Here is a 12,155-nt window from a genome sequence, read left to right on the forward strand (position 1 = left end):
TCCAGCTCCCTCTCCAGTTTTGTCCATCCTGGCCAAGGATATCATCCCTGCTTACTACCCAATCTTGAGGTGATAGGGATGGAATTTGCACCATTATCCCCTCACCATTGGCATTATTGGTCTAATAGACCTCCAGAGCAAAATTTGCCAGAATTCTGATCAAGTTCAGCTTTATTTGCATCCCGGTTACTAGTCGAGCTTCAGGTTCTTTAGTGAGTGCTCCTCGCTGTGTAGACTTTCTCTCCATGTTGTTTTACTCTTTATTTTTCTTTTCATTGTCTCCAGCTCCCTCTCCAGTTTCGTCCATCCAGGCCAAGGACATCACCCGGCACGGTGTGATGCTAGCATGGCAGCAGCCCGAGAGGCCCAACGGCGTCATCCTGGAGTATGAGGTCAAGTACTACGAGAAGGTGAGAAGGGTATAACGGGAACCGTGGCCTAAGATCATAACCCATCATCATTACCTTCACTTTCATAGCAGGGGGGCCAAGAACTACAGAAAGAGGTCCTGGGATATTTAGCTGACCTTTTTTTTTAAACTTGAAAGATGAAGGTTCTCGAGAGCAGGGAAAGATGAAGGTTCTCGAGAGCAGGGAAGAAACGATTGAGAGATTACAGAAAGAAAAAAGAATGCACATAAACACAAACACAGAGGCTTACATTATGCTCCAGCAACTGCAAGCCATGCATTAGGGGACATGGAGGAAAAATCCCAGTGACTTTGCTTGCTTTGGTGTAGATTTGGAACTACCAAAGTGGTATGAATGCAGAGAAAAGCTCCAGGGATTTCTACTCAAGCAAATTCCGGTTACACCCATAGGAGGGAGAGCAAACAATAGACAGGCACTTTGTTTTGTTTTTTTTTTTTTTTTTTGTTTTTTTTCAAAAATGTGGTTTGTGGTTTCCCCCCACACAAAGCTTCCCCCTTTATTTTTTCATATCAGACCTGCGTAGAATCTTGGTCTATGTGCTTCCTTTTTCATAGCAAACAAAGCGGTTGATCACGTGGGTTTAGAGATATCTTAGACAAGACACTACAGGTAGACCTTTTGGGTGACGTCCGTGGAAAACATTTTTTAGGTGTTCTTAAAGATAAAATCGCACCTTCGTCTTTTACGCTGTAGAAATAAAAATATATAAACTCGACAGCATCAGATTTGTGGGGTTTTTCATCACCTCGCAGGACCACAACTTTGAAAAAGGCTTTAAGCTCCTCCCACTCTGCAATCACATCATGTCATAGCATATTTATAAATTTTCTGATATAATATAATCAATCAATCAGTCACTATAATCATTTACGCCACTTGCATCTATAAACCATGTAAACACACCTAGCTAGAAATAACGGAGTAGTTATTGTAGTTTCGCACATCAATTGTTTTTTTTTTGTGTAATCAGGATCAGAACGAGCGCAGCTATCGCATCATGAAGACGGCATCCCGCAGCGCTGACATCAAAGGACTGAGTCCTCTCACCACTTACGTTTTCCACGTACGAGCCCGCACTGCTGCCGGCTACGGAGAATTCAGCGCTCCTTTCGAATTCATGACCAACTCGGGTGTGTACACTCTACATTTAAAAAAAAAATGTTTCGGTAAAGCAAACATTTTTCCTCTTACAAACAAAGACACAAGAGTTAAGTTTCAGGCTTTTCTTTTCTTTTTCTTTCTAGTGGCTGATGTGTCTATAATTACAGACTGCTTTTTTGAACAGATAGGGCTTTGTTAGCTTAGATAGGGCTTTTTTGAAAGGAAAAAGAAAAAAGAGTAAAAAAGCATTGAATTAAACAGCAACAGAATGTTTTGTTTGTTTGTTTATGTCTGTGTACTAATAGCTAAAGCTTTAAGATCTCGCGTCAGTATTTAAACATTAAAAGCTTTTATTTTCACCCTCCAGTTCCTTCTCCTATTATCGGCGATGGCGCAAACTCCACGGTCCTTCTGGTCTCCGTTATCGGCAGCGTGGTCCTGCTGCTCATCTTCATCGCCGTCTTCGTCATCGGACGCAGGTACGCCAAAGGTCTCGATTAAAAAGCTTGCTTTAAGCGCGAGCGCTTCTTTTCTTTTCTGTCCCGAGATTGACTTTGTAGATGATGTTATCAGCTGTGATGATCACCTGTGTCCCAAATTCCAATCACATCCCTAAATGAATGGGTTCTTTGTTTTCCAAAAAAGCTCCCACTTCCTGACATTGTCCCTTTAAAAAAAAAGAATGCAGAACACCTTTACACCTTAGCTTTTTTTCCTTTTATCAATGGGGTCCAAAATACACAGAGAGAAAAATATATATACTTGTATATACAACAAGGAATATTCTAGAATTGTTGCCTAGCAACCAGCACTTGATATAATCTTTAATAATATAATCACTATTTCAGGAAATATGAAGAATCTGGAGATAAGTAAGAAGTGTTAAGTAAGAAATAACACACTCGGGGGTGTGCTGTTATAGGAAAATAATTAACGATGAGTTACAGCACTGTAATTAGGTTTTTTCATTAATTAAAGAACAATACGATTTTTGGATCTCTCTCTTTCTATCTCTCTTTTCTCTCCCACACACACACACCAAAGCATTCAAGCGATACAGCCTGGCCTCCTGTTCTACCTGTAGATCTTCCCCTCCTCCCTGTCCTCACACACTCTCTTTTTCTCTCTTTTTCACACAAACGTACACACACACACCCTTCCTCTTTCTCCCATTTTCTCCCACCCACCTCAGGGGGGCTTTTGTCAACGCGGGGTTGCAGCCGAAGAAACAATAACAACACAGTCGCATTCCTGAAAAGGTTGATTTGACTCGCCCAGGTGACCCTGTGCACAGCGGGGTGTGTATGTATGTGTGTGAGTGTGTGTGTGTGTGTTAGAACTCCTGCTGCTTAGACCAGGTGACCCTGGAGCTCTCAGGAAGAGAGGGGAATTGGTCATGTTTGTTCGTGTGTGTTGAGAGGTAGGAGTGTGTGTTTGGATAGGGTTGACCATTTCGGACACTTCCTGCATCTCTCTCTCTCTCTCTGTCTTTAAAGCTTCGGCATTATTTACTCCTTAAGGTTTCTGCCTGCCTGAATAATGCTCAGATATTCTTTTTTTTCTAGGAGGAGTAAATACAGCAAAGCCAAGCAAGATTCAGATGAAGAGAAACACCTACACCCAGGTAATAAGAAGAGCACTGACTAAACGTATCAATATACACACTGATTTTGCTGGGGAAGATGAATAAAAAGGAACAAAGGGGGATCCAGAAAACGAGTGTTGACAGGAGCTAGAGAAAAAGCGTGGCATGAATAGAAAACAGATGTCTCCCATTTTGGTGTGTTTTTGCCTGCACTACTGTTAGTTCTTGCATTCATCTCTACCTCTTTTTCTCTCTCTCTCTCTCTTTCTCTCTCTCTCTCTTCATCCACCCATCTATCCACCCATCCATCCATCCACAGGGGTGCGGATCTATGTGGACCCTTTCACGTACGAGGACCCCAACCAGGCAGTGCGCGAATTCGCCAAAGAGATCGACGCCTCCTGCATTAAGATCGAAAAGGTCATCGGCATCGGTAAGAAGCCCTCCGGCTGTGTCCCATTCAGCGTCCACAATGTTCCGATCGCTTTATTTGCTGCAAAAAAAGGCGTCCTCTAAATACACCACAGTCTTTGAAATCCCAGAGTATTGTGTCTCGGTTATATAACAGCGCGGCATGTATGTCTCAGGTGAGTTCGGCGAAGTGTGTAGCGGCCGTCTGAAGATGCCGGGGAAACGAGAGATCTGCGTGGCTATCAAAACCCTCAAAGCCGGATACACGGAGAAGCAAAGGCGCGATTTCCTGAGCGAGGCCAGCATCATGGGCCAGTTCGATCACCCCAACATCATCCACCTTGAGGGAGTCGTCACTAAATGTGAGTATTGTTGGACGAAGCATCAGAAAACTTAGCCCAGATTTAATTCTCAAGTCTCTGTGAGCCTTGGAGGCATTTCAAGCCTTCGCCTCTCGGTACTGGAACTTGGTTTGCTCAGTCGACAGATTTTTATTTTTTTATTTTTATTCCCAGTTTAACAAGTTTAGGGTTTGGCATGGTGCTTGGCATCGAAAGCCCCCTTGAGTGCTGTTCTCCTGCTCTATGTTCTAAATTACCTAGTGCATCGTAATCACTATTTGGCGCCCAGCTTAAATAAAAAAAAATATATATCTAAAACTACATACTCCATTACATACTCCCTTTTTTCCACCTTGATGAAAATCGAGCTCGTCTTTTCCAGTGGCTGCTTCTCTGCCAGCCCTGGAATCTTGGCAGACTGGCAGGTATCACATCGCAGCTTTTTAGTATCGCCGTGTTGATTGAAAGTATCTGCCTGTAGATGTGGATTAAGCAAGGACATTTTGACGTCTGTTCTCTGCCATAACTCATACCAAGCCACTTATATTTTTCAAACTTTTCCCAGAGTTGCACATTTACAGTACATACATCGAGGGGAAAGTAGATTACCTCCTTACTGAGTTTGTAGTTTCTTGCCCATGTAGTCTGAGGGAGATTTCCATGGCACTGTTGCCCCTGATTTGCTCAGTACCTTACCTAATTTACTCAAATGCATGAAACCTGATTCCAGTGAAAGTTACAGCAAGTGGCATTCAGAAGAAAATCATCGCAGAATGTGTCAAACCTTGAGGAGGATGGGCTACAACAGCAGAAAAGGCCAATGAATTCAATAAAGTCAGAAAGCAAAACTATTAGCTCAACCAATCCTACAGAGCAGGTGGTCTAACAGATCTTCAGTTCCCTTCCCACAACCTTAGGTCCTACATGCAGTTCATTCACGTTTACTTTGCTCTCAGAGATCAGAGATGAATAACAAGGTTGACTTGGACGAAAACTACTCGGTACAACCGTGGTGAGAAGAAAAGCAATACAGAATGCATCAAATTTGAAGGAAGCTAGGATTCTACAGTAGAATACCACCTTGAGATCACCTTTCTGATGTTAGACCTGTATCTTAATCTGTATCTGTGTGGTTGTATAGATTGCATAGCTGCCACAGGATTGATTTATTGGACAATTGCAGGGGTGCATGTGTTTTGGGTGAGATTAGAAAGGTTTGGCTTGCCTTCTTGGCTTGAATCTGATTTGAGGAAGATAGGCTAGGAAGAAAACCTGGTAGACTGGTACATGTCTGGTAGATATTCTGGTAGATGTCTGATAGATATCCTGGTAGATATCTGGTAGATATTCTAGTAGATGTCTGCTAGATATCTGGTAGATATTCTGGTAGATGTCTGATAGATATTCTGCTAGATATCTGGTAGATATTCTGCTAGATATCTGGTAGATATTCTGCTAGATATCTAGTATATTTTGATAGATGTCTGGTAGATATTTTGATAGTTATTCTGGTAGATGTATGGTAGATATTCTGATAGATATTCTGGTAGATCCTCTGCTTTATAGTAGTGCATTAGATCAGACACTGCCAAGAAAGAAAGCAAGTGGAAGGTGTTTAGCTTAGTTTTCCTTCTGTCTTAAAAGTGGCCCTTTTAACTCCAGGCTAGTTGGCCTGGTGAGAGCTGTTGGTTTTATTAATGGCAGTACGAGGCCTTATAAAAACCGTGGCCTGACTAAAGAGGACTCAAGCTGATTGTTACTGCCGGGCGAATAATGGTGGTCCTTCCATCTCCAACAGGGCCAATTAAATGTGTTAACTCACTAATGATACTGCAAGTGTCCTGAATAAATAAGCACCAAATGCCCCCAAGCCTCTGACAGACAGAAAGCGAGAGAGGGAAAGTGGGAGATGCCAAACACCCCACTCCAAAACCACCCCACCCCACCCCCAAAGTAGGCATTCAGAGACGGCACGGCAACACATCGGCTCTAAACGCAACAGCGCGAGATTGCATTTGCATAATGAACCCACAGCTTTTACACCATAATGATTTCTCATAGGTGGAGAGCCCATGTGTGCGCGCGTGATTGTCATCCATTGTAAAGGCATCAACGTCGCTGTTCTCTGGCTCAGTGAAAAGAGGGGCTCGTAATTCCGCAAAGGAGGTCCAATCGGCCCTCGGCAATGGATGCATTCAATAAACAAACACGCAGAGAAAAAAGCAAGGGAAATAACACCTATGCAAATAAGACAGAGCAAGTGTGAGGAAAAAAAAGGCTCTTGATTGGGAAGTGTCACTCAAAGCGCACTAAACAAACTTTCTGAGCAACATACGAACACTTTTTCTTCATTCAAAACCACATTTTCTCTCTATTTCCAATAGTGCCTGAGACAGTTACGCAACCAGACGGCTAACGAAACAATGAAAAACTGCTTATTGTGCACGGGGTGTTTTCTCTCTCTCTCTCTTTCTCAAGGTTTTTGATTAGTTTTTCTCTTCTGTATTTTGTCTATGCGTGGCAGAGATGATTACCATTCATGAGGCAGCCTCTGTGGAGCCTTTGGCTGAGACAACATAGTGTTTGTTGAGCAGATGGGTTCGTTGATTGCTAGTTATGAAGTAGTGCTAGCAAAGAAGCGTGAGCCGAAGGAAGAGAAAAGAAAGAGAGGTCAGAAGCGGGGGAGAAAGATGAATTACAGCTGCGGCAGCTTTGTATTACTTCAAAATGGAGTTTATGTTTGTTTGAAACACAGGCTTCAAATGCTAGCATGTTGCTTAAGGCTGGTTGAGAGAAATTGCAAACTGAAACCTACTAGGTTTTATTCACAGACTGAAGCATTAGCATTTTAATGTTCCTTTTTTTTAAAGGACATGTGTACATAAAATCAGTTCACTATTTAGCATATATAGCACTATGTAGCACTGTTAACCAAGCCTTTTAGCTAACAGTGAAAGCTTCAAATGTTAGCATGTTGCTGGAGGCTAGTGGAGACAAATTGCTAACTGAGTGCTAACTGATCTAAAGCTTGCTAGATTTTCTTCACAAGATGAAACATTAGCATTTTGATGAAGTAATTCTCCTTTTTTTTTTAAAGGACATGCTTAGATAAAGTTACCTCTCTGTGTAGCATAGCCAACAGTGAAAACCTCAAACATTAGCATTTTGCTGAAGGCTAATGAAGACAAATTGCTAGCTGAGTGCTAACTGAACTAAACCTTGCTAGATTTTCTTCACAAGATGAAACATTAGCATTTTGATGAAGTAATGCTCCTCTTTTTTTCCCAGATATTTATATAAGTTACCTCACTATTTAAGCATAGCTAACAGTGAAAGCTTCAATCATTAACATTTTTCTGAAGGCTAGTGGAGACAAATTGCTATCTAAGTGCTTACTGATCTATACAATGTTAAATTTTCTTCCCAAGATGTACTAATGATATTTCAGAACTATTTTTTAAATATTTTGTCATTATTTTGATAGTCAACTGAGGTTGCTATGTAGCATATCTAACAATCTATGATAGCCTTACAGGCTGGGTTAGCATGCTGTTTTCGGAATGATGGTAAGTGAAAGCAAAGATTTTCTTTTTTTTCACAGGCAAACCTGTAATGATCATCACAGAGTACATGGAAAATGGCTCCCTCGATGCCTTCCTGAGGGTGAGTCTAACATTAAACCTGACATTATTAACACTAATGATGCTAAAAGAAAAAAAAATAATAAAAGACTACTGTTTTCACCACAGAAAAATGACGGCCGCTTCACGGTCATCCAGCTGGTCGGCATCCTACGAGGAATCGCATCGGGAATGAAGTATCTTTCAGACATGAGCTACGTCCACCGTGACCTAGCCGCCAGGAACATTCTAGTCAACAGCAACCTGGTGTGTAAAGTGTCTGATTTTGGCATGTCTCGGGTGCTGGAGGAAGATCCGGACGCAGCTTATACAACACGAGTAAGTTTTTAAAGCGTCGCTAAGCCGAAAAAAATCTCAAAAAAAGGTTCATGCTGCTATGATCTGCGTGAATAACCGAGCTTTTAGCAATTCTGCCTGTGCCAAGCTGTTGCTTTCAATGTTACTAACCCATAGTGCTGTAGTGCTTTGCGCATGTGTGTGTGTGGGTGAGTGTGTGTGATTAACCTCGTCGCTCGTGTTTGTTGTGTCTCTTGAAAGGAAATAATGGGAACCTATCAATCGCAGGGTGGAAAAATCCCCATTCGTTGGACAGCACCGGAGGCCATCGCGTACAGGAAGTTCACTTCAGCCAGTGACGTGTGGAGCTACGGGATCGTCATGTGGGAGGTGATGTCGTACGGCGAGCGGCCATATTGGGACATGAGCAACCAGGATGTGAGTGAAGAGACATTTTTCGAGAACATGTTGATTCAGAGATGCGAAAGGAGGCCAGTTTGTGACCTTTCGCTTTCTCTGCTTTCTCAGCTTTCTCGCCTCTTTCAGCTTTCTCACTCCCCCTCTCTCATTTTTTTTCAGGTCATAAAAGCCATTGAAGAGGGATACAGGCTTCCCCCGCCAATGGACTGTCCCATATCTCTACACCAGTTGATGCTTGACTGCTGGCAAAAAGAGCGATCTGAGAGACCCAAATTTAGCCAGATCGTCAATATGTTGGACAAATTAATCCGTAATCCCAATACGCTAAAGAGGACTGGAGGAGAAATAGCAAGGTATAATAATATTCCCCTTAAATCTCTTAGTATAAAATCTTGCATTGGATCAAGAAAGCGTTAAATAAATCCCTGGATCATTATTTTATATGTATATTACTGTACATTACCACAAATATACAGATTTTGGCTATGGCTTCGTTTTTTTTTTTTTTTCTTTTTTAATAGTAGCTCTGACGAGGAGTGTTGTAAACTTTTATGTGCCCCAGTGAACCTGTAACTCTGTAAAATACTTAGCTGTAAGACCTATGAAATAATAGCATATAGAAAGCTCCTAAGCAACAAAGTGACACACTCTCTCTCTCTTTTCCAGACCCAACACCACCCTTCTAGAGCCTAGCAGTCCAGAATTCTCTACTCCCCTGGGCACCGTGTCTGACTGGCTAACAGCCATCAACATGGAGCGTTACCGTGACAACTTCACCGCCGCCGGCTACACCACCCCAGAGGCGGTAGTGCACATGACGCAAGAGTAAGTCATGAAAATCTGCCACCGAAGCCCACGCCTAGGCTAAGAGCACGCTTGATATGTCGCTTGAGAGTGGATGTTGGGTGATAGTGTCATTAATGACTTTTAGGAACTGTGGAAAAAAATGAAAAAGAGGAGCTACGGCCTCTACTGACAACCCTCTGAGACTTTTTTTCTGAGATTTAGCTAGCAAATAACTGATGTAGCTAGCTAATTTTTATTAAAAAAAAAGCTAGCTAACATTGTAAACATCGTAAACATACAAACCAGCATGAAGATATCATTACTTATAGAGGTCAAAAACAAACACCTTAGATAACCTGAGTAAAAAGAACAACTATAAGTAGCTTGATCATTTAAAAATATGTTAAAAAGTTTACGTACAGGTGCTTTTCCTGGCCACTGTGTAAACATCAACAGGACTACGATAAACCTTTAATCGTACTTGTCTTGAAAGCTAGAACTGATGCCTCCTTAGTGTTGAATCTCATGGCTGTTGTGTCAGGGAGCTTTTCCTCGCTAACCTCACCTCTGGCTTTCTCATTAGGGACCTAAATATAGAGCCGTAAACATCCGGGTTTCTGTAAAGCTGCGTTGTGATGATGTCTATTGTTAGAGAAATAAATTGAACTGAATGAATGGAAGCTTGCTCTTAAAACAGTGCAAAGCAGGAAGCATTGCCTTGACATATGGTCTAGAAACATTACACTTTTTTCCCCCTCTCAGATGCTAGTTTTTTGGGTTTAGAACAGTTTGAATGCTTAGAACACACACGCAGAATAAAGTGCTGGTTTGAGGTTTTTATGATGCTTTACAGAAACCTTAAAAACCGTTATTTCACAATGTGCTTTCGGTTATGTTCTCATCACCGCTTTTTTATTTCCCCCTCCAACAGAGACATGACGAGGATAGGCATCTCCTCGGCCGCGCACCAGGACAAGATCCTCAGCAGCGCGCAGGGAATGTTGTCCCAAATGCAGCAGATACAGGACAGGATGGTTCCAGTCTGATCAGAAACTCACATATTTTTTTTCCTCCCTCTTGTTTTTGTTTTGTTGCATTATTAGACAGAAAAAAAAAACATTTTTTTACCTCATCCTCATTTACGCACTTTAAAAAAAAAACGAATCGAAGACAAAAAAAAAGGACAAAAAAACAAGGACGAACGGCTAACGGCACTTTTTTTTCACCTTTTGTTCGGAGGATTCGTTCCCTTCTGCGCTGTTGTGAAACTACGTTCATTTTTTTGCTACACGATGGAACTTCGAGGGCATGCTCTTTTTGGTTTTTTCTTTTTCCATCGCCTTGTTTTATTCGTATGTATGTAAATGTAAATACGTAGAACTTTTTGGAATTCGTGCCATTTCATCGTTCGGTCCACCTGCAGATTTAAAAACTGTGGCTTTAAAATAAAATAAAAAAAAAAAAGACATTCTGAAGCTCTTTATTATAATTTTTTTTTTCTTTCTGGGATTTCTGGCTTCACGTGAAGCGTCTCCGCCCCTTTGAAATGGAATATCTGTCTCCACTTGGCTGGCAACTCATGCGCGCCGACGGATTAGAGAACGCTGCTCTGAGTTGAGATCTCTCTTGCGTCTTTTTCTCTCCAGCTTGGTCTCTATGGGTTTTTTTTTTCCCCTTCACTCTCTCAACCTCGCTCAAGCTGTGGCTGTGAAATTCCCACTCACTGGAAGCTGGATGGAACTAAGGTAAGCGCTATTCCATTGTTTATGAGCTCTGCTCTGTTTCCTCTGCTGTTATTTATACAGTCCTCAAGGTGGGATTTTGAGAGGGAGAAATAATGATAAAAGTTATCCTTGTGTTATTCAATAGGGTAGAAAAAAAAAAGAAAGAAACAGCTTTCTCTTGAGCAGCGAAGCAAAGCCTCTATTTCAACTCTGAGGATTACTAGCACTAAAGCACTAGCCTCAAACGTTCATTTCACTTACTTTCTCTGTCATTTTGTTTTTTCTCTGTAGGGTCCTGTCATGAGGTTTCTGCGTCGTAGCCACATCCTTCACCACCTTTTGCGAAAGCACAAATTATTTACAAGTCTTCTCTCAAGATTCCTCTCAACTGCAGAAAATCTTCCAGACACAAATAACAAGCAGAGAAGAGGCTACAGATAATTTGCACCCCCCCCCCACCACACACACAAGAGCTTTGTTTTGTCTGCATTTCTATCATGTTTTTCGTGACTGAAAGGATGCTAGCAACAGAACATATGCTAGCAGCTTAGCTGGATGAAATTTACACCTGTGTGTGTATGAGAGTGAGAGTGTGTGTGTGTGTGTGTGTGTGTATTTTTTTTGTTTCTGTAAAGGATGACACTTGCTCTGAGGACCACTCAAAACTTCAAGAAGACATAGAGAGAAACGTTGCTGGAAAAAATAAAACAGAACCATTTGCTAGCTTTTTTTTTTTTTTTTTTTTGGAAACCTCACTGTTTTTGATTTCTTTAGCCACAAGGATGTCACTGGAGTTTTTTTTTTTTTCTTTTATTAAAGCCTTCTGGAAGTCATAAGCTATCATGAATTCTGAAGACGCTAAGCTAAATCGCAGACTCGGAGGATTAGCAGCTAGCAATAGCACCTCACTTGTGGCTCTGGGAACTGGAATATGGACATGGAATGGAATGTGAACTTTAAAACTGCAGGAATGTTTTTAGATTAAAAAAGCAAAAAAAAAAAAAAAAAGAGGGAAAACTTGACATTTAACATTTCATGAAAGCCAGAGATCTTGTTTGTCTGTTCATTTCCATTCCAAACCTGAAAAAAAAAAAAACAACATTTTTCTTCCTCAAATTTATTATTATTATTTTTTAATTTGTTTTTGAGCACCTGATTGGAAATATGCAAAGAATGTGGAGGAGTTGCAGAGTTGTAGAATGTATTGTGCCAAGTTTCTTAAATATAGTTTAATTCTGGGGAATCAAACTAACAATGGATTTATTTTTTATTTTTTTGGTCATTTTTTATTTTGCTCAGTTAATCTAGTTGTGTAGATTAACAATGTGCTTATTTGTAACTATATATATATATATAATGCCATTGTTTGTTTTATGTTTGTTTGTTTTTCATTTTTAAAAAAATGAATTTAGGTACATTTCATTTATTTATGGTCCTTT

General features: G+C 41.0%; 1 protein-coding gene across 2 annotated transcripts in view; it reads left to right on the forward strand.

The window, feature by feature from the left end:
* epha4a (eph receptor A4a) overlaps positions 1 to 11,815 on the forward strand; it is a 33,605-nt gene extending 21,790 nt beyond the window's left edge. The window contains exons 6-18 of one of the 2 annotated variants that reach the window (XM_058395352.1): positions 286 to 410; positions 1,402 to 1,561; positions 1,900 to 2,011; positions 3,098 to 3,156; positions 3,437 to 3,550; positions 3,705 to 3,890; positions 7,471 to 7,532; positions 7,619 to 7,828; positions 8,048 to 8,224; positions 8,366 to 8,559; positions 8,873 to 9,031; positions 9,924 to 10,737; positions 11,008 to 11,815. In XM_058395352.1, coding sequence (XP_058251335.1) covers positions 286 to 410; positions 1,402 to 1,561; positions 1,900 to 2,011; positions 3,098 to 3,156; positions 3,437 to 3,550; positions 3,705 to 3,890; positions 7,471 to 7,532; positions 7,619 to 7,828; positions 8,048 to 8,224; positions 8,366 to 8,559; positions 8,873 to 9,031; positions 9,924 to 10,038 — 1,673 coding nt within the window. In that variant the 3' untranslated portion in view covers positions 10,039 to 10,737; positions 11,008 to 11,815. The remainder of the gene's footprint in view (positions 1 to 285; positions 411 to 1,401; positions 1,562 to 1,899; positions 2,012 to 3,097; positions 3,157 to 3,436; positions 3,551 to 3,704; positions 3,891 to 7,470; positions 7,533 to 7,618; positions 7,829 to 8,047; positions 8,225 to 8,365; positions 8,560 to 8,872; positions 9,032 to 9,923; positions 10,738 to 11,007) is intronic. The other variant, XM_058395353.1, reaches the window with a different exon arrangement.
* The last annotated feature ends 340 nt before the right edge of the window (positions 11,816 to 12,155 follow it).

This window comes from Hemibagrus wyckioides, linkage group LG07 (genome assembly GCF_019097595.1).
Source record: "Hemibagrus wyckioides isolate EC202008001 linkage group LG07, SWU_Hwy_1.0, whole genome shotgun sequence".
Taxonomy (NCBI): domain Eukaryota; kingdom Metazoa; phylum Chordata; class Actinopteri; order Siluriformes; family Bagridae; genus Hemibagrus; species Hemibagrus wyckioides.